Source organism: Amblyomma americanum, chromosome 1 (assembly GCF_052857255.1).
Source record: "Amblyomma americanum isolate KBUSLIRL-KWMA chromosome 1, ASM5285725v1, whole genome shotgun sequence".
Taxonomy (NCBI): domain Eukaryota; kingdom Metazoa; phylum Arthropoda; class Arachnida; order Ixodida; family Ixodidae; genus Amblyomma; species Amblyomma americanum.
Window position 1 is genome coordinate 166985130 of NC_135497.1, and position 24459 is coordinate 167009588.

General features: G+C 48.2%; 2 protein-coding genes across 2 annotated transcripts; both read right to left on the bottom strand.

The window, feature by feature from the left end:
• Positions 1-212: 212 nt before the first annotated feature.
• Positions 213-6172, bottom strand: LOC144114134 (tubulin beta-4 chain-like). The gene is made up of 7 exons (XM_077647647.1): positions 6073-6172; positions 5258-5366; positions 4116-4226; positions 2960-3204; positions 2611-2810; positions 596-1032; positions 213-444 (listed from the first exon to the last, which is right to left on the bottom strand). Exons 1-7 carry the CDS (start codon positions 6127-6129, stop codon positions 290-292), a joined length of 1314 nt encoding a protein of 437 aa, XP_077503773.1. The 5' UTR covers positions 6130-6172; the 3' UTR covers positions 213-289.
• Positions 6173-14288: 8116 nt separating this feature from the next.
• LOC144114724 (palmitoyltransferase ZDHHC20-B-like) lies at positions 14289-23998 on the bottom strand. Its single transcript, XM_077648629.1, has 4 exons — positions 23547-23998; positions 18853-19170; positions 16840-17105; positions 14289-14299 (listed from the first exon to the last, which is right to left on the bottom strand). Exons 1-4 carry the CDS (start codon positions 23996-23998, stop codon positions 14289-14291), a joined length of 1047 nt encoding a protein of 348 aa, XP_077504755.1.
• Positions 23999-24459: the final 461 nt, after the last annotated feature.

The window sequence follows — 24459 nt, forward strand, 5'->3', positions numbered from 1 at the left end:
CCTTGCGTTCGCTCTAAAAGTGGTTCGATGAGAAGATTTTAACAGATTTTAGAGTTTCGTCAAAATGCCGAAAACGCCGGTCACACGGCAATTTACAGATGTGCGCACATTGCAATACAGTAAGGTTTAGCTGCTTTGCGTGACCATCCTTGTGACGCAGTCCGGGCCTACGACATACTGAAGTGCACAAGCACCTGGCTCAAAAAGAAGGATCCATGACAAACAAACACTTTATTGTAAAGCGAAAGAAAAAAGCACTGCACACAAAAAACTAGGCCTCTGCCTGGGTCTACTCGAATTCCCCCTCATCCTCAACTGTGGCCTCCTGGTACTGTTGGTATTCTGACACCAGTTCGTTCAAGTTGGACTCTGCCTCGGTGAACTCCAACTCGTCCATGCCCTCTCCGGTGTACCAGTGCAGAAAGGCCTTGCGGCGGAACATAGCTGCAAAAAAAAATAATATATCAAGCAGGCAGGGTCACACTCCTAGAACTGTCCCCGAAAATGCGCTGTTCCAGAAAATCGACAGCAATGGGTACCTACAATGAAAGCATGTGCTTTTAAGAAGCACTTTCAAATGAAACACGATGGTCACCTGTAAACTGCTCGGAGATCCGCTTGAAAAGCTCTTGAATGGCTGTGCTGTTCGCAATGAAAGTAGCAGACATCTTCAGACCTCGAGGCGGTATGTCACAGACAGCTGTCTTTACGTTGTTCGGGATCCATTCAACGAAGTAACTCGAGTCCTTGTTCTGGATGTTGAGCATCTGGTCATCAACTTCCCGCATGCTCATTCGGCCTCTGAAGACTGCAGCAACTGTCAGGTAACGACCGTGGCGGGGGTCGCAAGCAGCCATCATGTTTTTGGCATCGAACATCTGTTGCGTCAGCTCCGGCACAGTCAGAGCCCGGTACTGCTGGCAGCCGCGGGACGTGAGTGGAGCAAAGCCAGTCATGAAGAAGTGGAGGCGAGGGAAGGGCACCATGTTAACGGCCAGCTTGCGAAGATCAGCATTCAGCTGCCCAGGAAATCTGTGAGGAATGGGACGGTGCTTGATTAGAAGCCCGCTTAATTCACAAGGGGAGAGAAAATTTACAGAGGTATGTTGGGCGCTCTTGTTTGGGAGTAGTCAGAACAAGATTGTGGTAAGATTATGGAGCAGCTACAACGGTCACTGGAGGCATCTTGTAGAATGTCGCGATTGTTGCCGCTGTTCATTCAAAGCTTTTGAATATCGGGTCATCAAATTTGAAATTCAGTTCTCTTCACGCCAGTGCAGACAACGAAGCCCAATGAAAGAACGAACTCATGGAAATTTCAGACGTGACATAGTTTACACTTTGCCAGTCTGTTCTAGAGAACATTAAAACTGCATGCCTGTTATTTGCCTCAAATAACAACGGCGGAGAAACAAAGCAGCTCCAGTAAGATAACATGATTTCTTCTGTTGCTGGTTTCGATTCATTGGCAAAATCACAAAAAATAAAAATGGATTCTTCACGTGGTCACTGCTTCGTATCCAGCTTCAAAGGTTATACAAATTACTACATTAGGAGAACATCGATGAGTATTAACTTCACCGGTCTGCCGGTTGTCGTGGCACTTTAAAATTATGTGATCGTTCTCCAGGCCCTAAAACACCATCCCCCAACAATGGCAACCAGTATTTATTCCATACTGACTGCTCAGCAGGCTAATGTGGTACTCTGCTCCCAACTTCCTCAGGAAGTGCCACTATTTATCGAAGAAAAACTTCCATACCAAAACGTGGGAATTTGTATTCCCTTTTCCCGAAGAGAAAACGGGGATAACTGATTTCACTGTACGTGAGGCTTTATATGGAGGTCCTGTACGCTAGGATTAAGGAGCTGAACGAGATAAATGTGCGCTTTATAAAGGAGAAACAGTTCAAAAAGCATTCTCCAGTGACACACACCTAAATTATTTTGAAGAGATTTGAAATGTTTGCTTTTTGAACAGAGTAGTTTTTCATCATTTACAGCGCGAGGCCTTAATTTACCTTTTAGCCTGATGAGTTTTCTGAGGTACAGTGGTTAAACAAGGCCATTTTATTCCCAATGTGTGCAATCGCATGCCGTAGATTAGGCGCCGCTCCATTATTCCCGACGACAGCCGCCTTCTCGTTATTGCTGCCGCTGCCGAATTCACTTTCCTTGAAGTGATTTTCTAAGCTTCCTTGAGCAGTTGCTTTGCTGGCTATAGCAGGTGCGATATATGAGACAGATACTGCGCCATTTCCTTTCCCCCAAAAACCAATTATTATTATTATTATTATAGCAGGTGCGGTGTTTGTTAGTTTTTATGCGGACGGTGAGGGTGCTTTTATTTGCTTTCTTGCTCGTCATTGTATTTTCTGAAAATATTGCCACCACATGCACTTTATACATGGAGATTAGCTGTAGTGTATTACTCTAAATATTTTGTAAAAGACCTTGGCGACCGCAGTCTTTGCAGTGCTTGTTCCATAATGAACCGATCACTGCCGTCGGAACTAGCAATTCGGCGGATGGTGTCGACCTCTTTGGGCTCTTTATGAACATGCATGAGGCGCTTAAGTGGCCCCTTGAACGAAGCTGCGAAATACTTACCTCAGGCATGTGGTCACACCCGACATCGTTGCAGAAACCAAGTGGTTAAGGTCTCCGTAGGTGGGAGTCGTGAGCTTCAGCGTCCGGAAGCAGATGTCGTAGAGTGCTTCGTTGTCGATGCAGAAGGTCTCGTCGGTGTTCTCCACAAGCTGATGCACTGACAAAGTAGCATTGTAGGGCTCGACGACAGTGTCCGAAACCTAGAGGTAGCCGCAGGAAGAGAATGAGAACTTTGTGCATAACGACTAATCAAAATTCAAGGAAGACGCCTTATAAAGCAAGGCCGAAATGTCATGTTTGATTTGTTTCAAAGATGCTGAAATTGGGTCCTGCAGATAATGTCACACACCTTTGGAGAGGGCACTACACTGTAGGTGTTCATGATGCGATCGGGGTACTCTTCACGGATCTTTGAGATGAGCAGTGTGCCCATGCCAGATCCAGTACCACCGCCCAGGGAGTGGGTCAGCTGGAATCCCTGCATGCAGTCGCAGGATTCCGCCTCCTTGCGCACAACGTCGAGCACCGAGTCCACCAGTTCAGCACCCTCGGTGTAGTGGCCCTTGGCCCAGTTGTTGCCAGCACCACTCTGACCTGAAGGGGCAGGTTGTGAAAGGCGTATACTTGCACAAACTGTACCCTGAAGAAAATCAGTACTGGAATATGCAATAAAGGAAAGCCACTATCCAAACACACTTCACACAGCAGCCAGAAAGGCAACAAAAATTGACTTAAGTGGCCTGATGGCCGTAGCCAATAGGGGGATAAACACCGCATTTCATAGGTGAAGTTTGGATAATATTAGGATGCTGTTACGTGTGAATTAATTTAATTAGTTTTCAGGCATGTAAAGACTATAGCAAGTGATGGCTATGTTTCACTCGGCCTTCAGAACTCAATCTCGGCACTAAGTCACTCTGGTAAAAGAGCTATGTGGCAGACAAGACGAGGACAGAAGGAGGCTCTCTGCAGAACCCATCTTTTATCGCTGTCCTAATTCTTTTTTGCACTCTGCCAGATTTCTCCCGCTGAGGACTACATCCAGTCATTAATTAATATGTCACATACCCGTTTTGCTGGAGTGATGTGGGGCGTTGTGTTCTGCGGTGTACCAACTGCGGATAGAATCTTAATTTGGAAAAAGCACATATATTGCCACTCTCGTACTTACGCCCATTTCGCTGCACATTAAAGTCGTGTTGAACCTTCAAGCTTACGCGTGAGTCTTGGGGACCCTTCTAACGGAACTTATAAAAATGACTTCATATTCAACTCAAAGGCACTTGATTTCGTGGCTGCATGAAACTGACTGGCACTTGGACTGGATTGAACTCAACAAGGGTACGCAGTGCGTACAGAGATATGGGCACAAATTTTAGCCAGTTCTGCGCATTAAAGTTTAGTCTATATCGTGCGCTCTTGTGAGTGTGCTGATTTAGTGTGCTTTAAGATGGAATGGTGCAAAATTAAATATGTTGCTCAGGAAATGACGAGCAACCCCTTACCGAACACGAAGTTGTCCGGCCGGAATAGTTGTCCGAAGCGTCCCGAGCGGACGGCGTCCATGGTTCCCGGCTCCAGGTCAACCAGGATGGCCCGAGGCACGTATTTACCTCCTCAAACAAAAAATAAATATCACTTAGGTGCAACAAAAGTACGTTCCTGTGGTTACAAGCCATGCGTGCATCACAAAGAAATAAGCAAAAGAAGCAAAGAAAAGAGATCCTGCTAACAATAAAGATGTGACAGCTGATAAAAGCAGCATAATAATAGCCCTAGGCCCCCTTCCCCCCCCCCCCCCCCGTCCAATCCTTAAACAGCAGCTTCAACAATATTTATTAAATTTGGTTGGAGTAGTAAAACCACTTACAATGTGATTAGGATAATTTAAATGCATTAAAATATAGTTACTGCAATTAACGTTGCTTTAAGCCATTCTGTTCTCTATTACTAAACTTTTAATGCGGTACATGGTATTATAATTGCGAAGGCGCTACTGGGTTATCAGAGGGGCAGTAATGCAGGCGTACGGACTACTTTGGTCCACTTGGGACTGTTTCACGTGCAATAACATCACCGAGCACATGTCTTAACATTTAGCCTACATCGAAATGCGGCCGCTGCCGCAAGATTCGATCCCACGATGACGCTAAAGCCGAACGCCATATCCACTGAAGCACAACAACGTTACTGTTGCCAAACATGGCGTTAAAACTTTTATCCCACCCACGACAACACGGGGAAACTTTGTCGAGGTGAGACTAACGGTATGTCATCGTCAAACCTGACCAGGTTATGATTCATGACTCCGTCAGCGGCATTGTGAACAATCCTGATTTGTGAGAAAAAAAATCGTTTTTGATGAAGAACGTTCGAAGTGAACCTAGGTGTGCTGAAAACAATGTGGCCTGAACAACTGCACTGGCATAACATGCCGCAAGCAGAAGAGGCCATGACGCGTTCAGTGCGACTAATCAAAATCATCCGCGATCGGTTTTACGGTGTAAAACTCGCCAGGGCGTGCCGCTCAAGATGCTCCGATGAGAGGCCAGGGGTCAGTTTAACAGCGTTAAAGAGCAAAGCGCGCTCTACGGTACGAGAAAGTTCCAAAGTGAAATTATCAACCGAAATACAGGAAGACGTGTACCGGAGGTCTCGTTGTAGTAGACATTGATGCGCTCCAACTGGAGGTCCGAATCCCCATAGTACGCTCCGCTTGGATCGATGCCGTGCTCATCGCAAATGACCTCCCAAAACTGCAAACGTGTAAAGACATCGGTACTCATCATGGTGTCACAGTGAGCAGCGACCACTATCAAAGCACATTTAGAGGCATGAATTAGATTCTAACACGAAATAACTCCAAAGACCTTAAACATCATAGCTGAAACCGGTTCAGGTGGCATTCTGGGGCTCATAATCATCAGCGTTCCTGATGGCGAAAAACTGGCAGAGCCTAAAGCACTTCAGTCCATTGAATAGCGACAGGCGCGAAACCTAGACGATACGGGAAAAAATCCCATTAAAGAATCCCCGGCCTCCGCGTGATCCCTTTTGAGGCAGTCAGTGGGCCTAAGACTGTTACATGTCTCCTCTCCGCCAAGAACGACGGTAAAGGCTCAGGTAGGGGACATAAACCAACAAGAAACTCAAATAGCGAGCGGCAAGTAAAATGTCAACTCGAAAACAAAGGTCAAGAACCAGAGATTCCACTTGCACCGGGGCGCAACGTGCTACGCACAGAAGGCACGACTAAGTACAAAAGCAGTGCGGCTACTACCAGCCATGACTTTTTTACAAGTTAAGTACTTAAACCCGTAGCCTGAAACTACATCCTAGAGCACGGTGTTAAGGCCGCAACGCAATCGCTAGCGTAAAACGCTTCGGAACAGGCACTGAGGTCGTAAGAAAGTCGCGACAGCTCCAGCCACGAAATATCCCGAGGCGAAAGAGGCGGCTTACCTTCGCTCCAATCTGGTTTCCGCATTGGCCTGTCTGGATGTGGACAATCTCGCGCATGTTGGATGCAACTCCGCGACTCAGCTGCCAAGGTGCCGACTGCCAGCCTGGGTCAGTGGTCCACGTATCTGTAGCCTTGCGCCGCAACGTCGCTAACTTCTTCTTCAACTGTTTTCCTATGTTTACACGTGGCAACTTGATAGCACCTAAGAAAGTGCTACAGGCTGTTTCTCCCAAGGTAAATGTGCCTTTGAGTCCGTATGTAAGACTTTCAGTTCACGTAATAGATGCCGTGTAGAGTATATGCGCAGTACAATACGAACTTTTTCTCGTTGCGGATATCATCCGGCCAGACGGGGTGCTCACACCTGGCTGCAGGGGCGAACGCGCTGGCACGCATCATGGCCAGCTTTTACTTTCTTTTCTCAGTGCTCGAGAGGTAGAAAAGAAGAGAAAGAGGCTGGCCTGAAAAATAAATATCTGGCCTGCTACTCTGCACTGGGGAACGGGAAGAGGAGAAAAAAGAGGGTCACGACGGGACATGATGATGATGGGAGGAGGCAGATGGAAAAATACAAGGGAGAGAAGAAACTTTATTAGGATCGTATGGCGGGACTTCCCTTAAGCTCGGTGGGTAGTTTGCTCATTTCAGGATTCGACTGGCCTTGGCCGCCCGGCGAACTTGTTGCATGAGTTCCTGCTGGCCCTCCAGGATATACAGGGTAGCTGTTGTTGTTGCCCTTACAAAAGATGGCCCGTACCCGCACTAGAGGATCGGCTAAAAATAGGAAGGCAAAGATATCAGTTGTTGTTGTTGGCCTGATAAAAATCGCGCATACTCACAAGAGGCATTGGCCATGACCAGGCGGTGACTACCACTTTTGTAGATTGCATGTGGCAGAAATGAGACGATATTCCAAATTTGAGCAACTCAGTTTCTCTCAGAGATGGTTGAGGGTGGTAAGAAAAGAAAAACAGCAATAGGAATGTAATAAAATGAGAAGATGAATTAAATGGATAAAAGGTGTAAAACTACAGATCATGATGGCAGTCATTTAAATATTAATAATTTGTTTTGGGGGAAAGGAAATGGCGCAGTATCTGTCTCATATATCGTTGGACACCAGAACCGCGCCGCAAGGGAAGGGATAAAGGAGGGAGTGAAAGAATAAAGGAAGAGAGAGGCGCCGTAGTGGAGGGCTCCGGAATAATTTCGACCACCTGGGGATCTTTAACGTGCACTGACATCGCACAGCACACGGGCGCCTTAGCGTTTTTCCTCCATAAAAACGCAGCCGCCGCGGTCGGGTTCGAACCCGGGAACTCCGGATCAGTAGCCGAGCGCCCTAGTCACTGAGCCACCGCGGCGGGTTTTGAGTATAGAAAATTTTGAATGGCGAAGCACCAATTCCCATTGGTACGTCCTAGCATAGACACGCCAAGAGATAGAACAACCGCAGAAGTCAGGCGCAAACTAAGTTTCCGGAAACTAGAGTCGCTTCCTTAGCTATGTGTAACGGCGACAAAAGAGAAGAAAGTGATCTATTATTTCTGGCTCAGCACATGACGGACACGGTGGGGAGATCGCTGGACCAGACATGTAGAGGTAAAATGTTAGCTGTGGCACACAACAACATAGTCGCGCGAAGGAAACTGAGATCCCGCAAACATGAAGTTACCGGGATCGCCAAGTTTGCTCCTCCAAGGGATCAGAAAGGGTTGAAAATAATTCAAGCAAGCAAGCCATAACGAACACACAGGTTGGTAGGAGGTCAACGATTGCACCACTCTGGACTGCCTTCAATAAAGCATCAGCCGATTCATTGAAATGAAGGCCCCTATGTCCATGAAACCAAACAAACCGAGTTGATTGGACTTGAGGAGGGATCGTAAACCTGAGTATGCGAAATGATAGTGATTCGGCAGACGCGGATAGTGAAGTGCATAATAACGAGTCCCTAATTATTACTACCATGGAAAAAATGTTAGGTATCTTGCGCACAGCAAGAACCACCGCTAGAAACTCAGCCAAATAAAGTAAAATCTGGAAGACGGGGAGAAAAAGACAAGGTTATCCAAAATGTTAGTATTCGGAAGTGGTTGTGCATTTACTTCTTCTTTGTTCATTGTTGTTTCTTTTGGCATAGTGAACAGACCACACAGCCAAGGTATGTTTTACTGCGTAATTTGTCCACCGTGAAAATGACTTAACTATAAAATACCGTAGTAAATGCATTATTTGCGATCAGTAATGCAGCGTGTAAGGAGTAAAAATCCTTTAATAACTTGCGATGCTCACCGCGTTTAGGGCATTCAACATATGATCTCCTTTGCAGCTTTCTGCGAGTTTACACAAAAGGCAGTGCATGAAAGTAATTTGTTATGATTTACAGGTTCCGAGGTGCATAAGAGGTAGAACCGCTTCAGAGCGTTTGCAACACCGACAACACGAGTTCAATTTAAAGAGCTGGATGCGCAGTCTTGGCATGTAGCACTGCCAAAATCTCACCTTATTTTCCCTGTCTCCCACCCATAAACTGGAGCCGCTGGCTGCACTGGCCGGAGCTGGACATCCAGCGACATCTGGGTGAACATGCAGTCCATCTTCTGAGGCCTTAATATGAGTCCGCAATAATTTTTTTTTTAATGAAGGACGGACTCGCGGACTGAAACGATATCAAGGGTCGTTTCCAGCCACGCCACAGCGCTGGATTCTTCAAAGACGTTCAAAAATATCGAGGGTTCGTCGAAAGAGCGTGCCTTTGCACTTACCTCGCAAAACTGTGAATATACAGGGTGCTTCACCTCTGATTTTACATAATTTTTAAAAATAGGGGTTTGGAGGGTTGAAGGCCGCTTGTTTCGGCATAGCATTGTCAGTGGTGTATTACATCAGAATTCAGCTAATATGTACTAACTAGCAGGTCGATTAACTAATGTTGAATTATTCACTTTTTAACTATTACCGTTAGGCCCCTTAATTACTGAGAGGCACGTTTTTAGAATTTTGAAAACGCGGTTACCCTCGGCGCTGTGGCCCAATAAATTTCGCCTACGTCGCACCAATATAAATGCGCTTTTGAGAAGCCTGCAGACCCGCCGCGGTGGCTCAATGGTTAGGGCGCACGGCTACTGACCCGGAGTACCGGGTTCGAACCCGACCGCGGCGGCTGCGTTTTTATGGAGGTAGAACGCTAAGGCGCCCGTGTGCTGTGCGATGTCAGTGCGCGTTAAGGATCCCTAGGTGGTCGAAATTATTCCGGAGCCCTCCACTACGGCACCCCTTTATTCCTTTCTTCTTTCACTCCCTCCTTTATCCCTTCCCTTACGGCGCGGTTCGGGTGTCCAACGATATATGAGACAGATAAGGCGCCGTTTCCTTTCCCCCAAAACCAATTGTTATTATTATTAGAAGCCCGCAGGCAAAGCAAGCTCTCCAGTGCTCGTAACTCGTCGAATTAGTCAAAATTTGTTGGGCCACAGCGCCGACAGTAACCGCGTTTTTGAAATTGTAAAAACATGGCTCTCAGTAATTAAGGAGCCTAACGCTAATAGTTAAAAAGTTAACTGTGCAGTATTAGTCAATCAGCACGCTAGTTAGCACGTCGTGTACCTATATTCTGATGTACTACACCGCTGGAAACGCAATGCAGTTAAAAGCGCTCTTCTAACACAAAAACCGTAGTATTAAAAATTGTGTGAAGTCATAGGTGAAACACACTATATACTTGCAAGGAAGCTTGCGTGCATGCTTCCTTCAGAGCCGCGCAAAAAATCGAGTCGACGTGATGTTCCAGTTGTTCAAAAAAGAGCAGATTTATGGGCAGTCGTCGGAGTTTGTTGTTGGCCTCGCAAATCTAGTGGCTCATACCTTCTACCGACGAAATGGCCGAAAATATTGCGTCAGCCAATTGCATAAAAAATTGGAGGGCGCTTAAGCCTTAAGAGTGGGACGCCGCAGCGTGTTGCAGAGTTGCCAAGGGGTCCATGGAACGCCATCGCCCGTTCGGCGCGATACCTTTCCCGTTGGACAATTTAAGGAAAGGAAATGACGCCCCTCTCACATATCTCGGTGGGCACGAACCGCGCCGTAAGGGATAATAATAAGCGGTTTTTTGGGGAAAGGACATGGCGCAGTATCTGTCTCATATATCGTTGGACACCTGAACCGCGCCGTAAGGGAAGGAATAAAGGAGGAGTGAAGGAAGAAAGAGGTGCCGTAGTGGAGGTCTCCAGAATAATTTCCACCACCTGGGGATCTTTAACGTGCACTGACATCGCACAGCACACGGGCGCCTTAGCGTTTTTCCTCCATAAAAACGCAGCCGCCGCGGTCGGGTTCTAACCCGGGAACTCCGGATCAGTAGTCGAGCGCCCTAACCACTGAGCCACCGCGGCGTGTAACACGCCGTAAGGGAAGGAAAATGAAATGAAAATTGATTTTAAGGAAAGGAAATAACGCTTATATATACCTCACATATCTCGGTGGATACCCAAACCGCGCCGTAAGGAATGGGCTATTACGACCATTACGACCACTACTACTATACAACTACTACGCCAACGGCTTTTCGACCGAACGAGCGGTACACGCTGTCGCGCAAAAAGAAAATCTTAAAAAGTACACAAAGTAAAAGTAAATTCTGTGAAAGAATGTTGTGATTATGCGCTCAAGCTTTGTCTTCCTCGTCTTTAAGTTCATACATACTTTTGCGATGAAAGCAGAAGGATTTATAACTTTCATTTTTATTGACTGATGGATTACGCTATTACGAGCGCACTTATCTGTACTGCGAGAGAAAAGGCGCTGATAGATATCTTGCGAAGAGTCAGTCCTACTTTTAAGCCCAAGATATAGCATCCGACTCCAGTCAGCTTTAATCAAATAACACAACGTCTACGCCATGTCAAAAGCTGACAGTAGGCCACACAGTAGTCACTCTCAAGTATCTGCCAATAAAATGCATAAAAAAGAGCAGCTACGCGCTTAGAGGGAAGAGGCGATCACAACAATTACAACCTCGCTTGTGTAACAGATAACTGCTTTTCCTTGGACTACCTTTTATTCCCTCCCATCTCGCCTGCACGAAATGGCTTGTACGAGGCGTTGATTCTTGCTTAACTCCAGCTCAGACCCTTGAACGTCAACGTCTGCCCCCTGCAGGTGTTGTTGTGCATCCTTACAGCCGGGATGTTAACGACGTGCGGATGCCAAGCCAGTCTGTTATAGCCACTTATCCGGGTGCTTTCTGCCCGTCAGAAATCAAGGCTTTCAGGCGTGGCTGTTAACGTCGTCATCTGCAGTTCAACAGCTGCTGATGCTACGGCCATAGTGCACGAGCTTACAAGTCCAGCTTCCGGTGCATAAACTGTGGGGACGCTTGTACAAACAACCTGCACAGACCAGAGCGAGAAGTGCTGCTTTTACGGTGGGGTCAACGATGCACACCGCTCATATTGCCGCTCTTTCATCCTTAAGATAACTGAGCTGAAATGCTGCTCATGCTGAAAGGCATTAGCAGAAGTTACGTAGATAGCCTACTGTTACGCAGGTATGACCACTTGTCAAGAAGTCACGTTAGATTCGACGGTCTCTCAGGCGATTGCGGCTGCCGTGGAAGCTTTCATGTCTAAGAGTGTTGAGCGGATAGTGTCTATACAAACAAAGCGCCGGTGTTGTCTTCTTTCTTGTGTGTATCCTTGGCGCTAAAATCCTTGTAAAATGTCTCGGAATGGTTAACTGACGTTCTGGCAGCTCAGCTTACGCATGAGTGTCATTCATGCTTGCATGGCCCCTCTCATAATACCTTTTTCCTCTCAACTTACCCAGCCTTTCATATCTGGAAGGACTCAGCCCCAGGAACGAACTACTGTCTCTTCCCCTGTACTTTGTTCGGGAACTTCCAGAGATGTTGGAATTGCCTATTATTCAGAGATAGTGGATGATGCGCGTGCTCTCAAACGCAATGGACCTGAATAAGTGAACATTTCTTAAAGTACGCCAAAGTAGAAGCCTGGGCGAGTTGGTACTCATTCTGAAACAGCGCAAACAAGACAAGGACGAAAGAAACGTCCAACGCAGCGCTCGTGTTGTACGTGAGGACTGTTAATCCCGCCATGATTATTGTTTTAGAAAAGAGGCGGCAACAGAGTCTTTCAACGCGTCGGTGTTCTCGTGATACCCGATGACACCTTTCTGGTCTTGACATGATCACGATCAATTTTTGACGGCGAGGACGAAGAGCGACGTTTTAGAATTGGACATAACATTTCTATGTCAAAGCGGCAAGCGTTACAGGGAGTTTGTCATTGACATTCGTCAATACAGGCGTTTATGTAAGAGAGGTTGAAGGTTCGGCTGATTCTTCAGTGACACAGGAGGAAGGACATGTTGGCCGAGTTTGGCTGCTCAAAACAGATGACGCATCCTGTGCTGAGATCACCCGGGACAGGGCATTGCTGAACGTGCTGATCGTATACGATCGAGGACACCAGCAAAAGCCTTCTCCACAGCAGCAACAGCTGACTTTGTCAATCCCACTTCTACATCATTACCAGCTGCGCGGACAATTATTGCATATGAGCGAGTTTTTTTATCCAGCAGGGCGTACGCATCTGCTCGCGAGCACCTGTCCCACCGAACAATTTCCAGCACAGTCTGCTCATCTGCACGCTTCGGGCATATGGGATCATCAGCTGGGTTAGCACAGCGTCAACCGCAACAACTGGAAGAATCAAAAGTGCAGGTATCTGATGGAAGATTGTCTCCGCAACTGTCAGCGTGTTGCCGACTTACATGACTTGGTGCTGTGGTCAAACCGCGGGCAGTTCCCACACTGCAATGGCCGCGGTTGCAGTGAGTCTACGCTATAGACAGGGCCAAATCTTTAGTTCACAAAGACAAATGACCCTGAAATAGATGCAATAACTGATTTTGTGGGCACCCGAGAACCACCAGCCTTCCTTCTACAGCGGAAGACGGACAGAATACCAACACCGGCATTTTGAAAATTCTGAAAAACTTTTGGCGTGAAGCTCGAGGATAAACCCTTAGTGCAGGCAAGCTGTTAAGGAATAAATGGTTTCACCGCAGTCAGGTGAAATATGCGTACTGGAGCAAGACCGCCTCACAATCTAAACCAGAAGACTTGCGCTCTATACCCCTCCTGCCAAACGGTCTTCCTTCTGAAATTTCCAGATGGCGGCTGGTCACAGGCTTCAGTTGCTCCTGAATGATACGAGAGTTTTTGAGTTCAATGGCTCCATCTCCAATAGGGACCAACGCCACAGGGATCACCTTGCAACCATTAATACTGAAAGACTCCATAGGAAAGCTTTAAGACCGCACACTGGCGAACCAGGATGCTGGAGCTTCCCTTGGGGAGGTAGAAGCTATGGTCAAAAGCCTAGCAATTCAACAGCCCTAATTCCCACAGGACAAAAAACCTGGTTTAATCCCTCACCCGTGGAACGGCCTTACCTGTGCAGCAAAGCTCTAGCAGACACCGGACACAGGTCGACAGGTCACCGCTAACAGGCTTCTGTTGACACACACAAGTACCAGAACCTTGTAAGTTGCAGCCGCAACTCTGATGGTGCGCGTGCTGAAGCTAGTTCATCAGAACCTGGTCTTTGTCCACTGAAGGACAAAGGCCTCGCCTACGAATATCATTTCGCCCTGTCGTACACCATTCATGTAATCCGGGCAAATTCGACTCATTTCCCCATTTGCTGTTGCGTTGATTTCTGTCACGCCTTCCTTCTTTTTGAGTCCAAATGTTACCATGAGGGCCCCGTGGGGTATGAATTTTTTGTTAGATATCCAGAACCAAATTAGTTTCCTCCCCCTGATCTCAGCTAGGACATTAACTCATGCCTTTATTCTATGGCACTTGCTTCTAATTCACATGACTATTACGTTTTCTGTAACCTCCTCCTTCAAGTTGTCGCACTTTCACGATACTCAGAGCTCTAAGTATCTCGATGTAGCAAGTTTTTAATACAAAAATCGGTATTTTACAAACGCAAACTGCGACCCATTCGCCAGGGCCCTTTCCAGTAGAATATTCTGCCACACTATGACATCGTCGCAATTGTTAAAGGACGCTAAAGCAGCTGAAAGAATGTTTATATGTTCGTTTTCCATTTCACTTTGATGCTTCCTTCCCTACCCCCTTCCCTCCACCCCCGGACAGCACGTGCCACAGTAGAAGCTGTGTTCACGGGAAGCCTGTGGTGACGGAAGCGTAGCACAGAGTCACAGCACTTCCATAGAAGTGAATGCCGATGCCACTACTATCGGCGGTAAATCCTTCTTGCTCTCAGAGAGCCGAACAGACACCGCGGCTTCCGTTGGTGGCACGACGGTGATCGTCGTCGGAGGAAGAAAGGAGAGACTGCCGCGAGGCGGCGCCACGAAAGGATAGTGTTCCTGTATATGCTCCCGCAGGCAGCAGAGTTCCGCGACTGTTTTCCTCGCGCCGCACTTCACGCCATTCGCCGAGCGGCTGTCACGTGATTCCGCTGACGACGTTTGTTCCATTTTGAAGTGGAGGAGCCGACTTTCCAGGCGCAACGCCGGTTCTTCGCCAGCCCCAGTACTCTCTCGGCTGCCATCGTGATCGGACGCGTCCGGTGCGGTCGGCTGCGGTGTGTTCCCGCCTTTTCCGTGCGCTCCAGTTGTATATATTTTGATAGTGTGCAGTGACGGCAGCCTCCAGCTATGACGGGGTGCAGTGCGCCGAACTGCAAGAACCGTAGCGAAAGCGGCAAAGCTTTTTACGCAGTGCCGTCCGGACGGTCAGCCGTACAGATAAGTATTATAGGCTCACGGGATGCGAACAGTCAGAAGATATGCCATTACGCATGTGGTGCACCACGGGGGGAGGGGTGCTATGCTGCAAGATTTAAGAGATAATGGTGACCAGTGTGATTCGCCTCTCTGTCATCTGTATATCTCTGAAGGGTGGAGACCAGAAAATTTTTACTGCATGTGTTTTGTTTGGTGTGATGCATAGGACACTAGTGACACAGCGTATTACCTCGTGCAGTTGGTTTCGCCCGTAAATTAATCATTGATTTCTCTCCCTATGTATTTTCAGTTTCTGTGGCCGAAGGGTAGTTGCGGCATGGCAGGATTGCTATCACATGAGGTGTACAAAAAGTGCAATATAATTGTTGCTTCATATTTTAATCCATTCCAGCTCTTAGTGTTGGCCTGTTACATTGACTGCTAGAGAATAAACAGCACAACATTACCGTATTTGCATGGCTCACTTACACACATAACCTCCATTATCTCATACTTCCCTCTGACATTGCAACCATCATTTGGCTATGTGCCTAGTCTGATAAAAATTACAGTTCAATAAAAATTATAAATTGTTCAGCAGGCACGCTCACACTCCATGCGGCGACTCATGTTAGCCATCAACAAATTATCTTCATTTTTCCTGCAACGCTACAAGTACCAAAAGAAAATGTGAACAAAGGTTTTGTTCGTAACCTGGCTCTACGTGACAGAGCATTTCTCATGTGCAGCCGTTGCCAGCCTGTCTGCTTATTCTGCTGCCACCTCCAGCATTTTGCAGAAATGGTTTGTTTTTGGAAATAAAGAATATTTGACAAGCAAACTGTATGTGAAATTTTGTTCTAGTCCCAGTCTACTACACAAAAGTGGGAGGCCAGTCTCTCTGCATGAGAACAAGCTTTGTCTAGGATATTTAACTTTATTTGTTAAGAATACCCTTAAGGTTCCACTGACAAGGATGTTGACACTGGAGGAGAGGGGAACAAAAATGGCATGAAATACTTGAAAGCAAAATTGGATACTCAGATAATTATTTTTCCTTGAGTAAAGCATGGAGCAGTCAAAAACAAAGATATTTGAGAATGCAGTGAAGGTACATATAATTCAAGTAGCTCAAGAGAAAACGCAATAGTGCTTAAGGAAAAACGAGCAAATAACAGGACCAGAAAGAGATACACATCACTTTTAGAGATCCTTGGAAACTCGTATACTACAATTCAGCTGCAGTGACTTAAGGCAGACTTCTCTAACTTTTGGATATTAAAGAAGTACGGCACGTGATGTGTTTGGCTTGAAAAGATGACCATGGCATAGGAAAAATGCAATGGGGGGCTAGAAGTCAGAGCAACAAATGATACGTATATTTTGTGAAAGATAAGCGCGCGAGTTTGCGATATCCGTGCCTTTGGTTGGTTAGATTTACTTGCGTGCAAAATGCATTGTTTTAGACTGCCCGCATTCACATCGTATGCAGCGTGGTTTCACAAGCTTCGTGCAACATCGGCGGTCGCAACCCTATAGAATAATGTATTTCAATGTGGTTCTGCAGGGAGATGCATTACCGCGCTTCTCTTCATCGCACAACTCACGCGGGTTTTTCATTTCCAAGCATTTCTGCGCCATTAATGTCCGTACTGCGAGCTATCGCTGTCATTCCGCGATCTTTATGTCATGCTGTATATTTTCGGCAAATCGGATTATTTTCCGACGTTTTTTTCAACGAAGTATGATGGCCTTAGCATCGATCTCTGAACACTGATACAGTAAAAGGAAATAAGGATGCCCGCAATCAAGCGCCGTTTGTAAGCTATTAAAAAAAAAGCGAACTGCTCTACAACGCCAGCCCCGTCATGATCCCAGCGCCTGTGCGCTCGAGGAGCTGCTTTCCCGCACAGCTTGGAACAAAATGGCGGATCTTCGCGCAACTCTGCTCCCTGCGGGAGCATATACAGGAACACTACGAAAGGAGTCAGCGTGAGGCCCCCTAGCGGGCCCTCCGTCGATGGAACGGGCCGGTGGCACGGGCAACAGAGGGACCGGAACAGAGGGCCTGCGCTCCTCGACCACCACCGAGACGGAAGGACCGTAGACGTAACGGTCCGGGTGCAGCCGCGTGGGGAAGCGGGCGCTGTCTCCCAGTGAGGTGAAAACCGGCAGGAACCAGAGGGCCTTGCGGTGGCCAAACACTTCGGCGATGTTGTCCCTGAAGCCAATGTCGAACGAGTCTCTGCGCAAAGAGCACCGATGGCGTCCTCAGATGGTGTACGTTGTCGTCTTTCTTTTGTGTGAAAGTTCAAGGCGCGTGGAGTCCCCGCTAATCAGTGCTGATAGCAGTGTCTCTGGCATAACTTCTTTTCCGCGGAAGCCGTTTTTGCGCTGTTTCTCTAGTGCCTCGCGACCTCTCCTCTCTGTGAGTCAAGCACGCAGGATGCTCAGAATGGACCACTTGCGGAAAAGCGAGCGCCGCCTGCCGTGCAAACAGGGAAGCTCCGCTGGCACTTTTGGTTGGAAAGGGGTTCTCGAGCAGGCGTGTGCAAAGGTAGATTTCAGCTGTTCACGTGCGCTTGTTTTCTTGCTTTAGCGTTGTTTCTTCGCCGGAAGCGTGCGTTTGCTAACGAAAGGGGATGATGGAGGAGGAGAACACCCCATTTCCGTTTTTAGAAACGGGGTGGGGCGAAGAGTTTTCGAGTTGTAGCCTGAAAAACGACCATGTGTGGTTGAACCTGCAGTCTACTACCTCACCGGAACGCCGAATGACCAAATGAAAGTGTGCATGAATGTGCGCCTCAGTGCGGGCGAGTGTAACAGCATAATGAAATGCACTTTCCTAATGCCCATTTATGTTCGCGCTTCCTTGATAGGGCAAGAGATTCTGCTAACTTCTTGCAGCACCTTTTGCCGCAGGCCACACTTAACTGGTCAGTAAACGACCCGTTGCACCATCTCAACCACGGCTCGTGCTGATACGATAGAGCATTGCTTTGCGTTCTAACAGGCCGCTGGAGCGTTGGAATGCGCGGATATAGGCGAGGTTGCGCACTGACGCGTGCTTCGCTGTTGAGATAGCACAGCTTGACATTGTAGCATTTATGAATGTTCATACTAGTACAAATAATTTGGCTGTCACCGAATACGCACGTGCGTCGATGGCGAAACTCTTCTAGAATGACCGAGCTGTGCGCACTTGGGAGCAAGCGCGAAATGTAGCAGGAACAGTCGTTTCGAAACGTGCTCGATGCGCGAATTGCTGGCTCCATTAACGGCTTCGTCTTTTGCGCGTTGTATCTCGTAGCGGCTTTTATTACGTCCAAGTATCGCTGTTGCAAAACGCGTGGTCAGTTTAGTTAGAAACGCGTTGAAGTTACATGACAGTTACGTGGCAGTTACAGCTCACATCTGTCGCCGCACTACAGCGCTGGAATGCACGGCCAGCTCATGTTTTCCAACCAAAACCAAATCGCCTACAGAGGGCGCTAGCTGCGCTTTCACCGCGCATGCGCAGAAACTTTTCCGCAAATGGTCAATTCTACCGCACAACCAGAGCATCTTTCACATCTTTCACAAGGTTCAAGCCAATGTCCTCACCACTCCGACGCGTGTTTACCTCTACCACTTACCTCCCGATCCCTCTTGCCTAAGATACCTTCCTGTATGCTAACCTAGAGAACCATTTTTTTCTTTGTCCTGTCGCCATCCAAGCCCCCATTAACCCACCCACTCCCCATTTCTGTTGCTGTGTCTGGCTGATGTCTTTTCTAGCAGAGGATCACCAGGCCCTGGTCAGTCAAGCCGTTCATCTGCTCTGCGCTTAATTTGCTGCCTGAATAAAGTATATTCCTTCTACTGTACTACCCAGGTTCAATAAAAACTAATAATATAATATCGGCTTAGTCTGCGCGTAATCTTTTTGTCAGCAACACCATCTCAAAACGTGTAATATGCACAAGCTGGGCTGTCGACAGCTTGTTCGATACCTGTCATCCTTGAACAGATGGGGGCGCAGGTCTTCGAGGGTGGTGACGTTGTTGCACACCATGGTGAAGTGCAGGTAGAGGAAGGAGCCAAGCACCAGAACCAGCATCACGCCGAACGCGTAGAGGAAGGTGCAGTTGAGCGTGACGTAACTGGAGGCGTTGCTGGACCAGACGCCAGCCACGTGATGCGTGGCGCTGGCCAGTCCGAACACGCACAAGGCCACCACGTAGAAGATAATGAGCAGGAAGAACTTGTAGGAGCTGAAGTAGACGCAGTTGTTGAACCAAGGGCAGTGGTGGTCCATTTTTGGAACGCACCTGCGAACATGCGCCAGGTGAACGTTTCGTCGCGCGCTTGTCCGCACATAGTATAATGGCACCTGAGCACGTCCACACGCGTCCGATAATTATATCCGTTAATACTGCTTTACAAAAAAAGTCTCCGATCCCATTTGGGTCAGGGCTGCCTAGCTTGTTTTTATATTCGGTCACAGTAAAGCTATCAAGGCGGAGCACCATAACTGCGTTACTGCGCGAGAGGTTCTGACGCGGACTGGCCGCCTAGCACGTTGCTTGCTGCACTTTGCTTGAATCAGGGACTGAACTATTTCTAAGTGGGTGGAGCAAGCCTTCCAGATTCTATTGTAATTTGATTATTTATTCAAAGTCTTGTTTCCGTAACATATTTTTCATTTCTTGTTTATATTTTTTCTTATTTTTCATTGTTCAAAGGTGTACTCGTCAATACATATAAAACCAATAGAAAAAGTTGTACAAACCAGGAGCGATGGGATGCTTTAAAAAAGCTTGTGCAGTCTGTCTCAATTCTGCTAATCTTCCTCATGAACAGTGGTCAGACAATCTTCTGTTGTGACGACAGGATTTTTTAGGTTACTGAAAGGAAATGCTTTACGATTGGCTACGAAGCCAACTAGCTGAGCCCCACTGCGGCCCCACTGTGCTCTATATAACTAACGTCCTAGAATTGAATTGAGCCGTTTTCCAGAAATCTGACCTGAGTGCAGGCAATTGGAGACTGTTGGGAGGGGGGGGGGGCTTACCACTCTGGAGGAATGTTGGGGGGACGACCGCCCCCCCCCCCCCCCCTGTTACGGTGTCCTTGGCTTACATATATTATTAGTCGAAGGTTCTAGATCAGAAGGGGGTATGCTCCTCCTCGGACAGTCCAGGGCTGTAGTGGACTCGACTGAGTAGCGCGCTAGGGTAATCAGCCATTACTGGCCCTAACGACTAGCGCTGCCACATGCTCTGAGAAATGGAAAGGTTCAATCTGCGTAGCTCTCAGTGGTCAAATCAACAGCGCTGTGAAGAAAGGGAAGGAGGGACGGCAAAAAGGAAGTAGGAAAGAGGGGCTGCAGTGGAGGTCTGCCCGATTAAATTTAACCCCTTGCGTATTGTGCATTTGCTTCATTTCTTTCACTCTCTTTTCTCACTCATTTCATTTAACCACAAAGAAAGGTGTCTCGACTTTTCTTTATAACGTTTTCCTTCCCTGCAGTGTAGCTAGAAAAAGGAAATGAAAATTAGTTTGGGGGAAAGGAAATGGCGCAGTATCTCTCACATGTCGGGTGACACCTGAACCGCGCCGTAAGGAAAGGGATAAAGGATGAAATGAAAGAAGACAGGAAGAATAAGGTGCCGTAGTGGAGGGCTCCGGAATAACTTCGACCACCTGGGGATCTTTAACGTGCACTGGCATCGCACAGCACCTCAACTCTGCGAACTCGCTTGTATGTAGCTCCACTCCAGAAGAACGTGCACTCGAACACACAAAAGGGACGACGAAAGGCGCGAGTGGACTACCTGCGCCGCACACATCGACAGGCACAAAATGCTGTATACGTCGACGCAGCCATGTACCCCGATTCAACAAACGCGGTGGCGGTCGTCTTGGACACCAATTTCAAGGAAATCGACAGCGCCTCCCTACGGAACTGCTCTCCCACAGTAGCAGAAACTGCTGCAATTGCTCTCGCAATCCAGCACGGCAATGCTACGGGAAATGAGTCAAAATTATTACCGACTCCCATTCCGCGTGTCGCCTCTTCCTCTCTGCCAGACTTCCACACTCCGTCACTCCCATTCTGACTACCCCACAAGTTCAAAATTCCGCATGCAAGCACCAAATCACTTGGACTCCTGGGCACGAGGGGCTCGAGGGAAACGAGGCCGCGGACAGTCTAGCTCGAGGATATACTAACCGAGCGACTAACCTCCCCGACCTCACCTATCTCCCCTCTACGTACGGCGAGCGCTTCCTTCTTCTCCGAACACAAAGAAAAGTCTATCCCCCACCACACCGTAAGCTAACGGCGGCAGAGGCGAGGGAATGGCGACAACTACAGACGAACACCTTTCCTAACCTACACTACATCATCATCCCCGACAGATATGACAGAATCTGCTCCTGGTGTGGCGGAATTCCAACAACATATCACGTAACATGGGGCTGCTCCGTTCCCAAGCCCCCCGAATTAGACAAACATCACTCCGGGGAACAATGGGAGTCTGCCCTGCTCAGCTCTGACTTGGCGACGCAGCGAAAGTTGATATCCCAAGCAAGAGCAACTGCGGTGGACATAGGGGTCCTGAAATAAGGACTCAACCCAAAATCTGTATTTTCGCCTCTCTATCCTATCTTTTTGGAATAAATGTTTTCTACTACTACTACACAGCACACAGGCGCCTTAGCATTTCGCCTCCACCGAAACGCAGCCGCCGCGGTCGGGTTCGAACCCGCGAACTCCGGATCAGTAGCCGAGGGCCCTAACCACTGAGCCACCGCGGCGGGATAAAAAAAGGGCATAAATTAAAAACTGACAATTGGTTTTCGGGGAAAGTGAATGGCGCAGTATGTGTCACACATATCGGCGGACACCTGAACCGCACCGTATGGGAAGGGATAAAGGAGGGAGTGAAAGAAGAAAGGAAGAAAGAGGTGTCGTAGTGGAGCTCTCCGGAATAATTGCGACCCCCTGGGGATCTTTAGTGCTTCAGGGAAGACTAAGTAATTTTGAAAAAGTAGGCTTTTTCAAAAGCAGACTCATGTAAGAGTGCGTATTTTTATGAAGAAACCAGTGTGACGGCACCCGGAAAAATAGCCCGCAGAGAACATTGCCGGCATTTTGACCCGATTGGCTAATTCTAGTCAAATAACGGCACAAAGCTAATGAAACGACACTCCTGGAATTGTTCTTCCAACTGTTTGCCGGCAGAATATATACCCTGCGCAAAAAAACTGCCGGTAATCAAACCTAACCCAAAGAATCACAGAGTGCGCGTTAAAGAACACCAGGTGGTCGAAATTTGCGGAGCCATTCACTGCGGCGCCCTAATAGACTGAGTCGCTTTGGGACGTTAAACCCCCATAAACCAAACTAACTAGCTACCTAAAGGGACACACTCCCCCGGGGGGGGGGGGACTAATATTAATTTGTCCTGTTTCTTTTCCTCTTTTATCAAAACAAAAAACCCTCACAAACGAGGGGTAGAGAGGGGTGCACGTCATGTGACTACAGCGAACCAATAATAGGACACCAGAAAATTTTAAATTCGTTTTTCAAGAAAAGAAATGCCACAGTAATCGTCTCACATATATGGTGGACACCCGAACCGCGCCGTAAGGGGATAATAATATTATAAGGGGACATGAAAATCAAAATTCGACCACCTTGGGATCATTAACGTGCATTGACATCGCACAGCACATGGGCGCCTTAGCGTTTTGCTTCCATAAAAACGCAGCCCCCGCGGTCGGGTTCGAACCCGGGAACTCGGGATCAGTGGTTAGCGCGCTCGGCTACTGATCCGGAGTTCCCGGGTTTGAACCCGACCGCGCTCGGCTACTGATCCGGAGTTCCTGGGTTCGAACCCGACCGCGGCTGCTGCGTTTTTATGGAGGCAAAACGCTAAGGCGCCCGCGTGCTGTGCGATGTCAGTGCACGTTAAATATCCCCAGGTGGTCGAAATTATTCCGGAGCCCTCCACTACCCTTTAATCTTTCACTCCCTCCTTTATCTCTTCCCTTACGGCGCTGTTCAGGTGTCCAACGATATATGAGACAGATACTGCGTCATTTCCTTTCCCCAAATACGAGTTATTATTACTATTATTATTATTATTATTATTAAAATAATATTAAATGTTTTTTTCAGGAAAGTAAATGGCGCAGTATCTGTCTCATATATCGTTGGACACCAGAACCGCGCCGCAAGGGAAGGGATAAAGGAGGGAGTGAAATAATAAAGGAAGAGAGAGGCGCCGTAGTGGAGGGCTCCGGAATAATTTCGACCACCTGGGGACTTTAACGTGCACTGACATCGCACAGCACACGGGCGCCTTAGCGCTTTTCCTCCATGAAAACGCAGCCGCCGCGGTCGGGTTCAAACCCGGGAACTCTGGATCAGTAGACGAGTGCCCTAACCACTGAGCCACCGTGGCGGGTTTATTATTAAAATGAAAATTGGTTGCTGGGGAAAGGAAATGGCGCAATATCTGTCGCATCTCGGCCGACACCTGAACCGTGCCGTAAGGAAAGGAATAAAGGAGTGACTGAGAGAAGACAGGAAGAACACCTCCTGTGTATTTTTTTGGCGAATCTGCCGGCTGCCGGCAATATAGCCACTTCCTTTTTTACAAAGGCTGTACATAGCAGGGCCATAGCGAACCCTCACCTACGGCACTGGGAGCAGTGGTGCGCTCGGTCGGGCTTCACCTGCTGACAGCGTTCACAGAAGCGCACGCCCCCGCTGGGACCCCGCGTCAGCACGCCCCGGTTCTCCGCCAGGATATCGAGGAACTCTTCGCGGGCCTCGTCGTCGGCGCATTGCTCCAGCAGACGCTGGTCGCTCTCGCTGAAACCGAAGTAGCCTGGGATGGGCGGCACTGCGGTCACGTTGGTCTGCACGAACGACCAGAGGCACAGCAGCAGCAGCAGGTGGAACACGGTGCTGAAGGCAAAGCGCTGCGCGCCTTCCTTGACCAGGGAGCCGCAGAACACGAAGATGTACACGTAGTAGGCCCACGCGAACAGGCCCACCACCATGGCGACCGGAAGCCAGGCGACGAACTCGTGGTTGGAGCGGCGGCGGCGGGCCGACTCGGAGCCACCCGAGGAGGTCACCATCGCGAGTATAGGTGCCTGAAGTGGAGCCGCGGTCGACTTTCTGGAAGGTGGAATGCGGTTGGTGGCAGCACGCGCTGCTGCGATGCTGATGGGCGTGTCATGGGAAGAAAAGGAAGTTCATTCAGTACGGAATTGAAACCTGGACTGCCTGGCAAAGGCGTTCCACAATGGCCCCGTGCTACCTATCGTTCCGGCTACAGCGTACATTACAGCAGCGAGGTTCCGGCGACAAAATATGTTAAGAATGACAACTGGATCTCTTTTAAGATCTGATGATTACCTGCACCTGAAGTATTCGTGGAGCAGGCAATCATGCCATTCACGGCAGGTTGAGTATCTCTATCAAGGCTCCGCTGCCGGATCCCACCCTTAAATTTTTATTTGCACAGGTCTGGGTTGGCGCTTAATCCCGTCTGCGCATTTTGTGGTGAGAACGAAACCATGGACCATTTTTTGTTGTT